The sequence below is a fragment of the Lactuca virosa genome, chromosome 5, assembly GCF_052849685.1.
Source record: "Lactuca virosa cultivar CGN04683 chromosome 5, Lactuca_virosa_CGN04683_v6, whole genome shotgun sequence".
In the NCBI taxonomy this organism is placed as follows: Eukaryota; Viridiplantae; Streptophyta; class Magnoliopsida; order Asterales; family Asteraceae; genus Lactuca; species Lactuca virosa.
In genome coordinates this window covers 359961940-359981393 of record NC_136430.1, presented here as the reverse complement: position 1 = coordinate 359981393, position 19454 = coordinate 359961940, and the positions used below count along the sequence as shown (strand labels likewise).

The 19454-nt window shown below is 31.3% G+C and overlaps 1 protein-coding gene and 1 non-coding gene across 2 annotated transcripts; one reads left to right on the top strand and one right to left on the bottom strand.

Moving 5' to 3' along the window:
* Positions 1-928: 928 nt before the first annotated feature.
* Positions 929-1609, bottom strand: LOC145113515 (uncharacterized). Its single transcript, XM_079049591.1, has one exon. The coding sequence runs from the start codon at positions 1607-1609 to the stop codon at positions 929-931; it is 681 nt and encodes a 226-aa protein (XP_078905717.1).
* Positions 1610-4732: 3123 nt separating this feature from the next.
* On the top strand, positions 4733-4839 carry LOC145118268 (small nucleolar RNA R71). The gene has a single exon (XR_013713227.1). It is a non-coding gene; the product is annotated as a small nucleolar RNA R71 (small nucleolar RNA).
* The last annotated feature ends 14615 nt before the right edge of the window (positions 4840-19454 follow it).

Here is a 19454-nt window from a genome sequence, read left to right as displayed (position 1 = left end):
TGATGATGGAGATCTAATCAAGACTTCTCGTTTTGTGAGAGAGACACTTCCCAAGGACACCAGTGAGAAACTTCCAAGTGGTTGGAAGATGCATACATACAACTCCTCCACGCTGTGGCAATTGGGCGCACAAAAATTTTATTTTATTTTATTTAAGTTTTTTTTTCATAAAATTGCAACACCCCACATTTATGTGTTTCTTGTCCTCATAGAAATGATCAAAAAAGATGATAGAAGAGTAAAAATCCTAATTAATAAAAAAATAAAACAAAAACGCAAAAGTAGAGTGAAAAGAAAATGCAAACTGCGGGTTGCCTCAAACAAGCACTTCTTTTTTATGAGTGTTGAGCTAGACTCCTTCCTGCTCCACGTTGTTGTGGGTGGGAGTGAGATCTCTCTTTTCTCATTCTTCTCCTTCCACCTTCTTTTGTAAGCCTGAAATTTCCCTATATATCTATATATATATATATATATATATATATATATATATATATATATATATATATATATATATATATATATATATATATATATATATATGCCTTTTTCGTGTTTTCCTTTTTCATTCTGTTGGCGTGTTCCCCATTTTTGCGTTTCAACCTTTTTTTTCTTACAACATATTGTGTCTTCCATTCTTCCTATTTTCCCCCTCGTTTCCACTTCCATCTTGGCAATCATCGGCTCATCATTATGCCGATTCACCTTCTTTCACTCAGCTCATCATCATCATCACTCGAGTCAAATTTTTCTTCTTTGCTTGCTTCATCTACTTGAGCCTTTGATTTTGCATAAGCAAAAACATCAAAAACCATAGGGATTGAGGCTCTTGGATTGGTAAGGTTGGATCCTTCACCTTGAGGATGCTCCCATGCCTTGATCTCTTCCTCCATCATTTTTTCTATTTCCTTTAACTCGTTGAGACTTTCATCTACTCCTTTGTTTTCCACCATCCATCCAATTTTTTCACTCTTAAAACCTCATTTAAAGGTTCGTCATGAATCACTCTTTGGTTCATTTCAAAAGTTATTTCTTCGTCTTTTACCCGAAGTGTAAGCTTAGAGTCATGAATGTCAACGAGGGCTCTCACGGTACTCAAGAATGGTCTTCCTAAGAGTATAGGAAGGCCATCGTCTGCCTTCATATCTAAGACTACAAAGTCTATTGGAAAAATGAATTTTCCAACCTTCACCACTAAGTCTTCTACAATTCCACGTGGATGAGTTATTGATTGATCTGCCATTCGAATTGCCATTCTTGTGTTTTGTAGCCTTGGTAATGCGAGCTTCTTGTAAAAGGAATAGGGCATGAGATTGATGCAAGGAAAAGTTAACCGTCCTAAATCTCCCATTTTTATTGGCAACCCCTCAATGATGGCAGTGGAACACAATTCGTTAAGCTTGATGATGGATGCTTTTTCCAACTCCATTCGGTTCGTCATCACTTCCTTAGCGAATTTAGGAAGTTTAGCCATAGATTTTAGGAATGAAGCATTGATTGAGAAGGATATCACTTTTTCCATGAATTTCTTCTGCTTCGGTCCAGTGAGTTTCACATGGCTCGAGATAGATAAGGAAGTGGAGGGTAGAGCAGTTTTCTGCTTTTGCTTCATGCTTCGCTTCTTCCAGTTGTGGATCGGGCTGTCTGGTAGCTGTATCGGGATCACTAATGACTTAGAATTAACCTCTTTTTCTGTGACACCCAAATTTTTGCAAAAATTTTAAACTTTTAAAACCCATCTTAAATTAAATTAAAACACTGAAATAGTCATAACATAATCCATCAAACTTAACAATCATATAAAATAAGTGCGGAAGTAATAATAATAATAAGGTCCCAACAAAAATAACTAGTAGCGGTGTCCCGGTGCTCCATGTCAAGCCTTAGCCTCTTTAACCTTAACACCTGAAAAGTAATAAGGGAAACCGTAAGCACAAAGCTTAGTGAATTCAAACACAGACATTGTACTAACATTCATATTTACTAACCCTAATCCGTTTTCCAATTATAATTATATAATAAGGGCAAAGAACGAATCAATGCATATAATACAAGAAGGACTTGTAGGTTTGAACCGCACCGGGAAGATCCCGTATCATTTGGCCCTAATCACCGCACCTCACCATGAGTATTATGTTGGTGATCTTACATACCCACAACACCGGTAAATCCGTATCCTTTGGTGGTGTCCCCATATCCATAATTATTTACATACAGTGCACATGTACGAATTAAAACAATGGTTATATAGCATGCCTTTATAATAAATTCAAATAATCACACACGAGCTAACTAGCAAACGCAAACATCAATACAACGGTGTGAGAGAACTCACCTTGAGTGAGTAGTAAGGATAGCTAACAATCACATAATGCTACCAAGCTTGAGAAAACTTCAAAACCTCACCAAAGAAGGACTAAAGGTTAGAAAGGAGAAGTAATGAAGCTATGAGTTGAGAAAAGAGTAATCACAGCAAGGTCTCTAAAACAGATCTACTGTTCAAAACGGATTTACTCCAAAATCTAAAACAGAAACATAGCTTTAACTAAATGTTTTAGGAAACTATGATTGTTCAGGATTCCAGAACTATAAAGAACTCCTTCTAACTCCAAAGGATGAATTAAATATGAATTTTACAAAAAGGTGTATCACTGCTGTCTCCAACAGGACAGTCAAGTGATGTTGGCCAATTCTACCCAACTTGTGAGTAGAATTAGTCCAAACCAAAATTCAGAGAAGTAAAGGAAATACAAATGAAAGTCTCAGAGTTGGAATTGAATGAAAATAATTTCCCAAGCTCCGGATATAAAATTCACTTTGTGGACAATCACATCACTAGTAAAAGCTGGTGACTGTCCACTGATCTGGAGTGTGGATCCATTCTAACCAATTTATAATTGGAAATAACACCCCATCTACTCCAGATCTTAAATTCATAATATAAGGAACATATAGAAACTTGGAATCACTTTGGATCCTTTTCCAAGCCTTAGAAATGATGAAAACAAAATGACATATCAGAACAGACCCGGATCAGACCTAACAGCAAATATGCCATTCTTGCCCATAGATAAGGTCCTTATCAGTGAGGTTGGCCTCCTTAAGAAAGTTAGCCAACTCAATTTGTGAACTTCGGGCACTAGTTTGGGGTCCGTTTGAGTTCTAGAGCTCAAGATGTGATTTTTACAAAATGACTACAGATTTGATGATAAACAGAATTGTAGCCACCCATGATTCCTTTTTGGCTTATCCATCCTTCTCCCTTTGAAACACATTTTAAGATGTGTTCATCATCCCAATTCAGTCCCCATGATCATGGTGGTACTAAAAAGGGTTAGGGATCATTAGGATTTCATTTAGCCATAAGAATGTAATAATAATCAACATGAAAATAAACATAAAGCACATAAAATCACCATTCTCCCTTTTAGGGTTTCCATGATCTTTTGCAACATGTAATCACCTAGATCCATCATCCACCATATATGGGGTGAAGATAGGATCTTGAGATGATGTATAACATACAATTATTTGCAAATAACAAAAGAGATACAAATCAAATAATAAGGAGTAGAAGTGAAGATGAAATCATAAGACTAGAACAAGGTTATGAATCAAGTTGTAAGAAATGATAAGGAGGTTCATACCAATACAAATCAAGGCTGGAAATGAACAAGAATTAAGCTCCAAACAATAGCCCCTTGGCTGCTCTTGATCCCAAAGAGAGAGAGAAGGACGGCGTGAGGGGGAGAGAGAGAGGGTAGGGTTTAGAGTGTTTTTCTTGTGTGTGTTCCAAAAGACTCAATTAACACATTAAGTACTATTAACTAGATGGATTTTGCAAATAGGCCCATAGCCCATGGACTTCGATAAAAGGAGTTTACAAGATGATCAAAAGAGTCCAATAACATAAGAAAATTAGACCTTGGTTAAATAAATTAACCCAAGGTTACAAGAATAATTAAATTAAAATAACTAAACATACCGAGAAAAACTGGGGCGTTACATTTTCAGTGTATATTGCCATATTATTAGATTGTGTTTTTGGTTTGGGACTTTTAAGTGGTAAGCGCTCGTTTACAATTTTGGTCAATTGACCCAACTGAGTTTCAATATTTGTTATTGCAGCCTGTTGGTTTCTTATCATGACATCAGTCACCTAATGTATTTTCTTAGAAACGGGTGCAAAGGTGCAAGCATCGACTCAAACTAGTATTTATTCTTGGACGGTGGTTGTTCTTTTTGATAAAAGCCTCGAACGGTTTGCATAAACTTCTCTTCCTTGGCTTTCTTATATTCATCGTATGGCAACCACTCCTTCTTGGGTTTTCTCCAATCTTCACCATACTTCTCCCCACTTCAATAACATGCTTGAACCTTCTGATTTCCATTCTTGTCGAGGTCACAGTCCTTGGTTAAATGCGTTCCACCACAATTATCACATCGAACTTGAATTGCATGGATGGATTGAACCATTTGTGTCATTCTTAGGTCCATGGAGTCTAACTTTGCCATTACTGCAACCACATCCTTCGAAGCTCCATTGCAATCTTTGTATCCTCTAGTCTTCTCTTCTCGAGGGTTGTGATATTCCCTTGATTGTTTGGAAAAATCCTCAATTTGCTCCTTAATTGTTGCCGAAGCCTTCTTCGTTAGCAGTACTTGAGAGTCAAGGAGTTTTCGAGTGGTCATGTTTACCCCGTCATAAAATATCAAGACTTCTTGTTGAACATTGAGGTCATGTTGTGGACAATTTCTCAGCAACCCCTTGTATCTTTCCCATGCTTTATACAAGGATTCTCCACCTTGTTGTTTAAAGTTAGCGATGTTCTTCTTAAATTTTGCAACTTTTGATGGTGGCTTGAAGTGTTGGATGAAATGTTCATGAAGTTGAGCCCATGTGGTGATGGCTTCGGGTGGAAGTGCTTTATGCCAATCCTTCGTTGTTCCTTTAAAAGTTACCGGGCGCATCCGTAACAACACTATTTCACGAGGAACATTAGGAACATTAAAGTAGTTCTCTACGGCATGGTTACTGTAAGGACAAAAAAAATCTAAAACGGGAAAAATATAAAATGAAAGAAATATAACTTTATGAGAAATAAATTCCACACAAAGGATCGAGAACTAATACGAGATAAAATTAACTAAAATTAAGTCGTTCCCCAGCAACAACACCAAAATCTTGATGTGTATTTTAAGTACTAGTTTTAAAACCAACTAATATAGACTAAGTAATATGTGGTAGGCAGTGTACCCAATCGATAATAGGAAAGTTCAGGTAAGTCGGGTATCGAATACATGGAACGGAAATAACAGCTAAAATTACCTACTAAGTTATCTAAGTAAATTAAGCAAATAAAAACCGTGGGGGGGGGGGGGTGTTTCTAGTTTTGCAAGTCTAGAAACTTAAAACACTCAACATGTAAATAAATTAAATGAAAGAAGAAACAAGAAAACGATTTGAGTTCAATATTAAAGAGTAACTTTCGTTAGATCCAAATTCCCCCTTTTCCCTATGGTTGATTTCTATGAAATTACTATTGTTGGTTACCAAATTGTTATTTAACAAATTATTATGATCAAATTCCTATTTGTTACCAATTTATGACTTACTATGTTATGATCAAACACAAGTAAACACTAAATTGATATAAAGATAAGTTTGGCTATGCATGATAAATCTACGAGTTACTTTTTTATTAGCAAGTCAAGCAACCAAGCATAAAATTATGATCAATTATGCTCTCTAACACATTTAAATTTACTAATTTTAATTATATAGTCTAAGGTTTGTCCAATCCTAGCTCTAGAAATTTAACGATCATAAACCACTAGGTAAACAAATTAATACAAATAGAATGATCATCTACTACACAAAACTTTTATCAAGGCAATTAAAAACAAGAACTTAAACATGTAAGGGTTTTGATTTATCAACACTAGTAATACCAACAATAATTACTCATAAGATTGAAATCAACACATAGTTCAAAGGGTTCATCATCACCAACGAAAGTACAAGGGTTTTAGCCCATAATCATAGCAGAAAAACACATAGAATCAAAAAAATAATACCAGACATGATTAGAACTAGAAAACCAAAAGATTTAATAATGTTTTCTTCTAGATCTCTTCAATCACTATGCCAAAACGAATTTAGATCTCCAAAGTCTCCAAGAGATGCCTCTGGTCTTCAAAAATCGTCAATAGCTTCCAGCATAAGTTAGGGCTGAGAGCCAAAACGATTAACATATAGTTTCCAAAAATCACCTCCCATGCTGTGGCTAATAGGCTACATGGCGTGGCGACCACTTAAAATGCGTATTCTCCAAGGCACATATTAGATCACGAAATAACCAAATCACCACGACGTGTCTAAGGATCTCCACACCGTTGGCTTCAGATTTCTTGATTTCTTTGACTTTGATTTGAAAGATCTAGTTTGCTCAAGAATCATATTAAAGTGATATTTCTAATTAACATATGATACTAAAGGGTCACACTAACAACAAGTTGATATAATTGATTGTTTATTAGAAATTGGTTTTAATAAATTTTCAATAAACTCTTATAATTAATTGAAAATTATTTATTTCTAGGAAATAATAATTTTCATTAGCAAGTAATATTACATAATTCATATTGTATGAATTAATACGTCATGTACAACATTTTGGACTAGATAAACTCTTTTGTATTTTACCAAAATGTTAAAGTTTATATTTTATAAACTTGGTTTATAAAATATAAAAGGATTTTGTCTTCTTTTGCCTTTATAATTTCGAAATATGACTAGACAAAATAGAGTATGGGCTCTTCATTTGTTTAATGAAAATAACACTCCTCTAAAAAGACAATCATCTATAATATGATTAAAATACGGAGTGATGGTGTTTTGATTATTTTATTCAAAAGAAGGGCATGACTTGAAGCATAAGGAATACATAGGCTTTAGGGGCATGGGTTCTTAAAGTGTTAATAACTTATGGCCCAAATATTTTCTATATAAAGTGAGGATTTCATTCTCTTGTCTTAACCCATGCAAGAATTCGAAATTTGCTCTCTTCATCTCCCTATCTCTAGTTTTGTTGAGAACACATGAAGATTACTTGCTTCTTGATGCTCTCTTTACGTTCTTATTTTGATAAGAACATAAAGCTTAAGAGTCTTAAGAGTTTTATACAAAAGAACTAGCATTCTAGATCAAGTTGATATCTTGTTTGTGTCTCTAAAGTTCATCATTCTTCATCAACTTGCAAGTCTCCCAAGAGGATCCAAAGAACTACAAAGGTTGTTATTTGTTCTTCTTCTACTCTGGTTGTGTTTGTTTTTTTTTCAAACTTTGCAAGATGATCCTTGGTGGGTTTAACTTGTTTATGTTATTCAAAATATTAAAAGTCTTCCATTGCTAAAAATCATGTTTTTGAAACTATTTTTTAATAAAATCGCAACAATTGGTATCAGAGCCACCTTGTAAGTTTGGTTAGATTTTATGGTTTTTGGAAATATTAGTTTTTGGAGAATATGGATAACTTGGTTTTGTATAAAAACAAATTCATACATATTTTCTATGATAACTTTATAATTGTTATTTTATGTGACAAGAGTTTTCATACATATTTTGTCATTTAAAGTTGTCTTAGAAAAAGCAAATGTTGTTTTATGTGTATGTTGATATGTATGATCTGAATGACCATTGTGTTTGTTGTTTTTATTATAAAATGGTTGTAATAATTTATTTATTCATATGGTATGTAATAAATTAAATATATTAGGTTTTTTTTTTTTTTTTTTTTTTTTTTTTTTTTTTTTTGCAAATCATAGATTAGTTGTTAGAACTAATTTATTTGTACAAAAATGTAACAAGAAATGAAGTTGAAGCCATTTTTTGAATACAAGAAGGTAATTTTTGAATTTCAGAGGTGTGTAGGGACAAAGGTAACCTTTTCAGCAATCTGTTGCAAAAGGTGTTGCTGTTGACAGCTTCCCTTGGAGCTATTGGACCTAATGCAACCTTTTCTGAAAAGTGTTGCATATTGCTGAAATATTGCTTTAAAGAAGTTTTTCCAATATTTTGCAAGCAATGAGTGTTTTTTCTCAACTGGGAGCTTTTACAACAACATTACAAGAAAATTTTTTGGTCCCTTAAAACGTCGCTTTAAGAATGGACTTGACATTTTTTGTGATGACTCACAAAAAATGTCATTAGTTGGTTATGTTTATGCACATATAATTTTATGCATGTTTGTGTTGTTTATTTTATACAATTATTATGTGTGGTTGATAAATTACTTTTACACATGCTAAAATAATTTTTGGACATAATAAACATCACATGGAGTTTGGTTTTCGAAATTTATAATGTGGACATAAGATGTACCAAGTTATTGGTTTAAAATAAAATCCGGTTTTATAAAATGTTAATAACGTCAAATTTTGAAATACTCAAATATAAGTTTTAAAATGGTGGTTTTTATAACTTATACAAACTCCAAATATATAAGTAATAAAATGAAGTTTTATTAAAGATATAAAAGGTTCAAATGCACTCAAAATTAATACCGGTTATTAAAATTGAATCGTGTTAAATTAAATAAAAACTAGCTTTTTATATAGAACCTTTAAAAGTGATTTTCTTTTGAAAATTGGTACCATGGTTTATTATATGCATGTAATAACCATGATATCATATGTTTTTTAAAAATAGAATTATAAAACATACAAAAGACCCTTTTACAAACCTCAAATCTATGCAATCCTTTTTGAAGAACACTCATACATCTCTTGTATGCACTAGTGGGATAAACGATACCTAACTGCTTAGTGTTATCTTTTGATGGTCAAGGTGTCTTCTCGATTTCTATAACCAAGTTATAGGCCGATTACACAAGTTTTTCAAATTGGACGATTTGATCGGAAATCTTTTGTGATAAAGGATATCTAAGCAAGAGAGTTCTGAGGCATAGATGAGATCAAACATGTCTAATTAAAGTTGTTATTAGCGATCCTATAAATCTAGGAATTATATAGTAAGATATAATTGATTATCGATATCTACCGGGTTGAATTCAAATGGATGGGATAAATGATACCTAATCATTCATTTGTTTTGCAACTTGGATCCTAGACTTTGATAATTAATGTTTTTGGAAACTAAAACGGTATTAATTATTAAAGAGTTTAAATATTGAAAATACTGAACGAACTTTGATAAAATTTTGTAGTTAAATAACCTATTCTCACTACCATGAATCGTCATTTTTTCTTTAATGACTTAATGAAACAATAACATTCACTAGATACAACTTTAATGAATGGGTTCATGTCTTAAGAGACAATATCGCAAGAGATATGAAATTGTATACACTTAAAGGTACTAGTCCTAAACTATTTACTTTGAGCAATAAGCCTGAACATGATATCTAGTAAAGGCATGTTTGTGATGCTAAAGATGTTTCTAACATCAAACTAGGAATAGTTCAAGGCCCAAAGAGTCACCTTGTTTGATCTAGGAGGCCTATGTTTTATGGACTGAACACATTTAAGCCCAAGAAATCCAGTAAGGCCCAAATAGTTGGATCTTGTTTCTTTTTGGAGAAACTTGACACTGGAAGAGGATCTGCTCTTCTTATCTGGAAAGAAAGTCTGGAAGAGACTAGTATTTTAGGTATCTACTAGATAGAACTCATACTTTTCATATAGCACTCAAGTACTTGGTACTTAAATGTTAATCTAATATTTGTAAATGGTTTACAGATATTTATAGAAGAGTAACCAGCTAAGCACAATCAAGTTGGAACTATACTCTTGGAGTTTAGTTTATTATGCTTGGAACATAATGTACTTGTAATATGAAATAATGTTTGGAACAATGTATGTTTTAAATTTAGTTTGTCTAAATATATGTCTCAGTTAATTTATGAATGATTGACTATTTACATAAATCGTTTTTCATAACGATCACTTTCATATTCAGAAATGATTAAAATTCTTTTTATGAGACTAGATCTCCTAATAAGAATTATAAAGTAAAAATCAATGTTTTATAAATAACAAGTTCTGTATGCAATATATTTTTGACTTAAACTTGTTTTAAATTAAACTCATCTTTGACATTGTTATCTTTATTATATAAATGACGTTCACATATTCCAACTTCATGAAAGGGATCCTTGAAGGCAAATAATGTAGTTTATTTGACATATGTAAATTTTATTTATATATAAATGATTTCTAATGATATTTTCACTAAGTAGTAGAGAAACTAATTTAAGGAACTATACACTATGGTGTATGACTTCCTTTCTAATGAATGTCTAAGATTTATCGTAAGATACCAAATAAACTTTGTTAATAACTATGGTAGCTTCAATTATATTTTACATGGTAAAACACAATTGTGAAACCTTTGTCTAAGTTTTTAAATATAAAGTCAAGATACAAAATGATAAGAACCATTTACGGCCTTAATGATAATAAATGATGAATTAAATCCTACTTGGTATGATTTACTTTCTATTCAGTAGAAATATCCTCCTTTTATTTCCTGAGGATAACCCCTAGAACACTATCAATTGTACCTTGAGTATAAACACCAACTAACTAGCAAATATGTCATTTTCTTCATAAGATTTTTTTATAGATGGGCTCCATCCCTATCTTATTAAATGTTTTATGGATTTAAAGCGTATGTTGGAATAAAGCCTTTAAACCCAAAATCCACTAGATATATATTTGTATAATACTCTAAATGCGGCTTAGATTATTATATGAAAACCCACCAAGAATAAGTTTTTCCTTATTCCTCTGATAGCTGAGTTAGTAGAAAGCAAGCGTCTAATGACAAAACAAGTGGGAGGCACATGGAACTTGAATCAACTCAAGAACCATTACCTGATGTAGTAGTAGTTGGCACTAGTTTTAACAAGGGATTGTTAAACTTGAATAATAGCTATTCACAAACACAAATTGTTCGCATTAGTGGCAAAAATCATTTGTAACTTGAGAAGTGTGGAATCTCTCATTGATGAGGTTTTATTGATCGTTTCTAACAAATCCATCAAATACCAAGATGCTATTTCAGATCTCGAATCTGACTAACAACTTAGAGTCATGAACATGATATGTAATCCCTGTATGATAATCAAGTATGGTCTTGATTGAACTTTCTCTCTATAGCAAGGCTAGAAGGAGAAAATGATTCTTCTAGAAAGAATACATTACATGGATAACCATACACATTTAAAGCAAAATTTGATATTAAAGGATTTTCTCATACTCATGTCATTCACTATAATCCTTATCATACTCATGTCATTGAATATGATCATATCTTTTTCACAAGTAGCTATGATCAGATCAACAAGGATATTGTTTACTATAAATTCATATTCTCAATATGAAATATAGCAAATAGATTTCTAGAAATACCGCTTTTCTTAATAGACATCTACTAGAAGATATCTATATAGATTATCCTGGAGATTTTCTTAATCCATGTTATCCTAACAAAATTTGTAAATTCACTTGTGGATATAAAGCAAACATCTCAATGTTTCAATCAACATTTTAATGTAAAACCACAAGGTATGTTTTTATATCAAAATGAATAGAACACGTGTGTTTACTAAGAACTAGTGGGAGCATAGGGACATTCCTAATCGTGTATGAATGAGACATACATAATCATGAGAATTTACATTCTGACCATGCCAGATCTTTCACCTTGACTTGAAATGTGTTTCTAAAATGAAAGACTTAGGAAGAACAAGATACATTCTTGGAATGTAAAATATATAAAGATAGATAAAATGAATGTTAACAGTTTGATATCCTTTTGCATATACTGACAATATCTTGAAAGAGATCAAGATGGAAGATTTCTTTAAAGGAACCTTTACATTGTCACATAGCACTAATTTTGAGCCAGCCTCAAAAGGACCTAGCTCATAGGTTTGAACTAGCTGAAATGATTTATATCCGATTTGCTTGGCAAATGAATCCATCATCTATGACATATTATGCATAAGACCTGATATATGATCATGTTATGATCATATCATAATATACCAATTGAATACATGGTTAAGTCACGGGATGACATTAGGAACATTCTATGAGGACATTAGAAGAACTAAGAGAATGTATACGAGATAATTAGTTTAGAATAAAATCTTCATGTAAAGAGCTACAGAAGATTCTGATTTCTAAACATATATATATATATATATATATATATATATATATATATATATATATATATATATATAATTATGAATTATAATTAGATTATGACTTCATTGTAGGATGAAGAGTAAGTTTTTCTGGAATGAGGTCCAACCAAAACAAAAATGACACAATATACTACAAAATAAGAATACACTACTTTAGAAGTTGAAATCTAATATGATTGGATGAACGAGTTCATTGAAAAGCTATGATGATCTCTACCATTCAAGGATCACATAGAAATCTTTATGACTTCATGAGTATCCTTAATCGAGCTAAGAGACTCTATATTACGAAAGAACACCAATCATATACTCCAAGATATTTAACTATACCTAGAGTAAAGTCAAATATGGAGATGATAGTATTTGCAGAATTCGCATAGATTAAGTTTAGTCGAACCCATTAATAAAGCCCTTCTTTTGAGCTAAGTATGAATGGTCACACTTCAGCTATCAGACTTCATTATTCTAGAAATAAGATTTTGATTTGGATTTAGTTTTTGGATATTGGGACATTGTAACAACAACTATTATATAATGTTTTGATATACTGGGATATGATCATAACATCAATACTTGTTGTGTTCTATATTAACATGTTTAATCCATGAATAACATTATAATTCTAAAAGTTCATAGTCGGTTATAATTGTGGGAGCAATTATGAAATAAGACTAATATGAATTGGATTGGTTGACTTTCACTAGATGAAGATAGGCAATGGGTTGTAACTAAGTTCCATAGGTACTTGTCAGAGAACTAGTATTGAACTTACCCGCATCAAATCATCTCATGGATCGCCATCGTGAATGATAGTGGGACTTAAGTGTAAGGAGTGTTGTGCTTAGATACGGTCAAACGTTGGTCCTTAGTCGGTCAGTTATAAAATCCGTTTTCAGGTATGATATGAACTATGCAAGAGGATTATGTAGTCAAGATGAGATTTGTTCCTCTTATGTGTAGAGAGTTAGACATCTAAGGCGATTTACCAAAAGATTAACACCATATGAGATTGATTGCGATTCGTATCTCATGTTTAACATGATATCTGTGACAAAGGGATAACTGATAAACTTACCTTACACACCAATTGTAGCTTGGAGATTTTTGGGAATTGGGCTTTGATAGAATGGCACAAAGTCATATGTTGATGGGAGCAATGAAATGTTACTAGACGTTCACTACTGTCTATATCAGTCTAATATGAATCTTGCGCAAGTAGGAGATTGAAAGATCTAGTATGCTCAAGAATCATATTAAAATTATATTGCTAATTAACATATAATACTAAGGGTCACACAAACAACAACTTGATATAATAGATTATTTATTAGAAATTGGTTTTAATAAATATTCAATAAACTCTTATAATTAATTGGAAATTATTTATTTCTAGGAAATAATAATTTTCATTAGCAAGTAATATTACATAATTCATATGGTATGAATTAATAAGTCATGTACAACATTTTGGACTAGATAAACTCTTTTGTCTTTTACCAAAAAGTTAAAGTTTATATTTTATACACTTGGTTTATAAAATATAAAAGGATTTTGTCTTCTTTTGCCTTTATAATTTCGAAATATGACTAGACAATATAGAGTATGGACTCTTCATCTGTTTAATGAAAAGAAAACTCCTCTAAAAAGACAATCATGGACAATATGAATAAAATTCGGAGTGATGATCTTTTGATTATTTTATTCTAAAGAAAGACATGGCTTGAATCATGGGGAACACATAGGCTTTAGGGGCATAGGTTCTTAAAGTGTAAGGAACTTATGAACCAAAGATTTTTTATATGAAGTGAGGATTTCATTCTGTTGTCTTAACCCATGCAAAAATTCGAAATTTTCTCTCTTCATCTCCATATCTCTAGTTTTGTTAAGAACACATGAAGATTACTTGCTTCTTGATGCTCTCTTTACGTTTTTATTTTGATAAGAACATAAAGCTTAAGAGTCTTAAGAGTTTTATACAAAAGAACTAGCATTCTAGATCAAGTTGATATCTTGTTGGTGTCTCTAAAGTTCATCATTCTTCATCAACTTCCAAGCCTCCCAAGAGGATCCAAAGAACTACAAAGGTTGTTATTTGTTCTTCTTCTACTCTGGTTGTGTTTGTTTTTTTTTTCAAACTTTGCAAGATGATCCTTGGTGGGTTTAACTTGTTTATGTTATTAAAATAATTAGAAGTCTCCCGTTGCTAAAAATCATGTTTTTGAAACTAGTTTTTAAATAAAATCCCAACACGATTGACATGGTCTAATATTCCTGCTTCCATCTCCACAATTGCTTCCTTTTCATCCCGAGCATGTATTCGTTGCTACAAAACAAAATTTAAACAAATTAAGCACCTTTTTTCCTATAAAGAGCACAATTGTAACTAAAAATATTAAGATAATGCACCAAATATATGATTAAATATGCATATATCATAAGATTATATTGCAGAGTACGCTACATGAAGTTACTAAGCTCCATACCGATGATGAGCAATCTATTCGCTTTTGCCAACCAATCGAGAGCCTCGAAATTTCACATGGCAAAATCCACAGATCAAAGATACAAGGACGAAAAGACTTTAATTTGGAGACAACAGAGAATCAAGTGCCGGTCTTTTTGAAGAGGAGGAGGTTGAAGTCGGAAACCTGTGATCAAGCAACACAACCAAGGCATTACGAGTCATCTCCTCTTTTGCGAATTTGGAAGTTTTACCAGAGTTTTTATCTTCTTATTTTCCTTTTAATTAATCTTTCATTGTTTGTTTGGGAGTATTATCATATTTTGAAACAATAATAAATAGGATCGATTGTCCTTAGAACTATTCATAACGTTCTAGGTAATTCTTCAGATTTGAGCTAAATTAAGAAACAAGCTTCGTTCTTCGTGGAGTCTGGCCATACTTTCCCTTAAATATCCGCACCATCAGTTAGTGGGGTAGCCAGGATTTTGTTTTAGGATAAGATCAAATAATTTATAAAATACAAACAAGTAACAAAATACTTCAAATCATAACGAAATGTAACAATATAAGTTTTTAAAGTAAATTGTTCGTTTAAGTTGAAAGTAATTTATTAATTAAGATAATAAAAAAATATTAATATACGAACCTAATGAATGAGGAAATCATTGTGAAGATTGAAATGTAATTTGATTTATTCAAAATATTATTGCCTTAATTTTTTAATCGACGTTTAAATTATTCCATTTATTATGAATTTAAGTTTTGAACGTGGTGGATCATATCATAATTCACGGTCTTAGTCTTTTTATAAAAATAAAATATAAATTCGATATAGAATATATATTTCACATCAAATTTATGTGAGACTGTTGCACCCATATATCTACACCTCTTGTCGCACCCATATATCTACACCTATGCTACCAGTCATGGTCAAGGCTACGACAAAACATATATACTCTGATTTTCACATGGCATCGTCTATGAAACAATTATAATTCAAAAAATACATGTAATCCTTTCAAGATTGGATCGTGGAAATGCAATATTGAAGCTATCATAATCTAATTCTCTAATGCTCCAAACATAAATTATTGGAATCTCTCTAGTGTTGCTATTCGCTAATCACAAGATTTTGGTCAATGATGTTGTGTGGGGCTGCTTTCACATAGAGCATTAGAAGGAGACAATAACTTATTGTACGACTAATTATTATCAAATAATATTTACTCTTTACCTGTTCAAAGAAAGAATATCATATGATTGCATCTTTAATTGGGAATATAGGGACCATGTTGGTGTAGGTTAATATATGTATGGTTTTATGGGACCATAATAGACATTCATTATCATATAATTATATGGCCGTCAAATAAGAAAAGCAAATGACAAGCACAAAACAAAACTTATAAAAGTTGTTATTACATCAACGTCTACCAGGACATGAAGACTATGCATGAAGTTTAATTATCAAACATCAAAAGACTGTATATGATGGCGAACGATTATATTAAAATGATACATTAGAGGGGACCAAGAAAAATAGAAAACAAATCACATGATGGAAGTTTGATTATGCTCAGATTTACATTGTCTCTTAGCAAGCACTATATCCAATCAGAAGATTCTGACCATGCAAATACTTGGAAAACAAATCACATGATAATTGTTTTTTATTATGTTAAGATTTACTTTGTATCTTAGTAAGCTCTATGTCCAATCAGAACAAATCTGTCCCCATTCTTGTTGATTAAGAAGTTAATAATGATTAAAGGTTATTGTCCAATCAAATAAAGAAGAGGACACTCACCATTTATCGGTTAGCAACCTTACTAGAAAACCAGGTAAATACCTACAAAAATTAGTGACGGAATTCCCGACGGAATAGTCACTAAAAGTGTCCGTTGGAAATCAGTCACTGAAATTATCCGTCGGTATTTCGTCAATAAATTTGTCCGTCGGTAGTATGTCACTATTTCATCTTTAATTTGGACAAACAAGTTCAACAAAGCGCCGCTGTGTTGGTTGGTAATTCGTCACAATTTCTGTAGGTAAGCTTTACCGACGGATTTCCGATGGATAAGGCCGTCGCTAATTTCTCAGTATTCTAGTAGTGAAATGAGTCTTTAAAATAAGAATTGTGTAGCTTTTAGATTGACTCATATGGTACCAACTATCGAGTGTTGATATTTGATGCATTATTTATGTTATACTTGCATCAGATCTGCAATAATTATCTATAACACTACGAAGGAAAATGAAAGAAAGGTTCATATATTCAATTATTCGTACAGGAATCTCATGTCATATATTCTTCACCAATTAAAAGTTAAGTGCATGGAGATAAAGGAAAAGGACGAATAGTTGTTTAAGTTAATCCATCACCCTCATCGTTCACGTACAATTAATCATGTAAAACTAAGCTTTCATGGCAGGTTTCATTTGCTAAGCATTGTGTGTTATTTGTTGTGTCGTTCTCTTCTTTATACACATGACCAAACCAATAGAAAGATCAATAAGAAAGAAAACGACCATGTTTAATATGCCTATATAGAATCAAACCAACTCAAATCAAATTATTAGTGATAAAATAAGCTTAAAAATAAGCATATATAAATTTTATTATTGATTAGACATCTCGAGAAGAAATCTGTCCTAATTTTGGAATTTTCCTTCACTTCAATCACAAGCATGCCTAGATAGGAGGTGTTGAGAGGCAAAGTGGACAGCTACATATGACCCAAATTTTTTTGGAGACCATTTTTTGATTATATATATATATATATATATATATATATATATATATATATATATATATATATATATATATATAGAGAGAGAGAGAGAGAGAGAGAGGTTCATGTGAAACCACTATATTTTGTGAGATGGGGAAACGCAATCCTAGACTTTAATTTTGTAGATAAAAAAAAAATTTAAAATGCAAAATAATTTAAATTTTTCGAATTTTTCTTTTTTCAAATATTATTTTTGTCACTTTTTTTTATCAAAAAAAAAAAATTACCGATCTTTTGAAATATATGTGAAATATTCTAGTAGAATATTAGAATATTCTAGTAGAATATTAGAATATTTTTTATATATCTGACAAATCTACTAGAATACTAGAATATTCTAACATTCTAAAAATCACATTGGAATATTTACAGTGTAATATTATATTAGAATATTTCATGTACTTTTCAAATAAAACGGTAATTGTTTTTTTATTTTTAGGTAAAGAAAATGACAAAAATACTAATTAAAATTTTTTTTTCGGATTTTTCCTTCTATTTTGAATTTTAAAATTATTTTTAGATTGCGTCTCACGGTCTAATAAAATTAACATGGTCTCGAATGAACATATATATATATATATATATATATATATATATATATATATATATATATATATATATATATATAATTGAATATATGACTGTCATGTATGAAACATTAGGTATAGAACCAACAAAATTAACTTCATTTTGATTAAAAAACACAATTTTCTTTCTTTGTTAACTTCTTACTTTTACTTTTTAACTCATATTATTTTTGATATCGTGATTCATCTCCAACATCTATGTATTTTGAATGTTTTCTTTATTAGACCTCTAATAGACTGTATAACTTCTCCCGACACCTAACTTATGTATATTTGCATGTTTTTTTTTATTTATTTATTTTTATTTTATAAAACTCCATAAAAATGTACATACAATGCCAAACATAAGCTTTAATAGAGGATGGAAGAAAGATCGTAGAGAGATTTGATTGTAGTTTGTTAAAAACAATATAGTTTTTGATGATTCTATACCTAATATTAGGAAAAAAACAACCTTATATATATATATATATATATATATATATATATATATATATATATATATATATATATATATATATATATATATAAATTTAAAAATATAAAACTTATAATAACAATAAGGACGCTTTTTTTTGGTTCGTCACGTGCATTTGAGGATATTTAAATCCTCAGGACCGGCCCTGCATGCCTAACCTACTTCTCAAAGCCTAAGATTATGGTTTATTTATAGAACAATTTTACTTGAAACACCGGACAAATGGACAAAGAAGTATAAATCGATAACCTAATTAGGGTTTGATGAATTATAAAATATACGGGGAATATAGAAATAAGAAAATTGGCTTCTACAATGAGTGAATATATAAACTAATAGCTCCTTCAAGTCGAGTCTTGCAAACAATGTCCATAAAAAAGGGATCCAGATTTATGGATGTTCGGATTAAGGGATACATGAGACCTTATTTGTTAAGTTTTCTTTTTTATGCAACAAGTCACTTATAACCCAAATAGTTTACAAAATTTAAAAGTTTTCTCGAGTCTCTTTTGCCCCTTAACACTTCCTTTGGTAGATTCAATGTTTCTGGCTCAATATCCGACATCTTCGTCTCCAGGACATTCTCCTTGTGTTGGGATGGGTTCCTTCTGTGTGGCGTGTCATTAGATAAATGGGGAAACTTTGGTATTTTTTATTTTATCATGTATTTGTGATTCATGTGTGTGAAACATTACAGATGTCTAATACATATCAATACAAATAGTTAGTTATAATCACTGATGTAAAATTTTTTATCAGTTTCTCATTAATCTCCGATTAATTCATAGCTAATACGAGACCGATGAATTTTTAATATCTTGAAAAACCTCCACCTCAATAAAAACTATTTGATGAAGTATTAGGGTATTGGTTTGTTATAATATTGGTAGTATTCAC

Coding starts and splice junctions, on each gene's coding strand:
- LOC145113515 (XM_079049591.1), bottom strand. CDS start 1,609: ATGAAGCAAAAGCAGAAAACTGCTCTACCCTCCACTTCCTTATCTATC.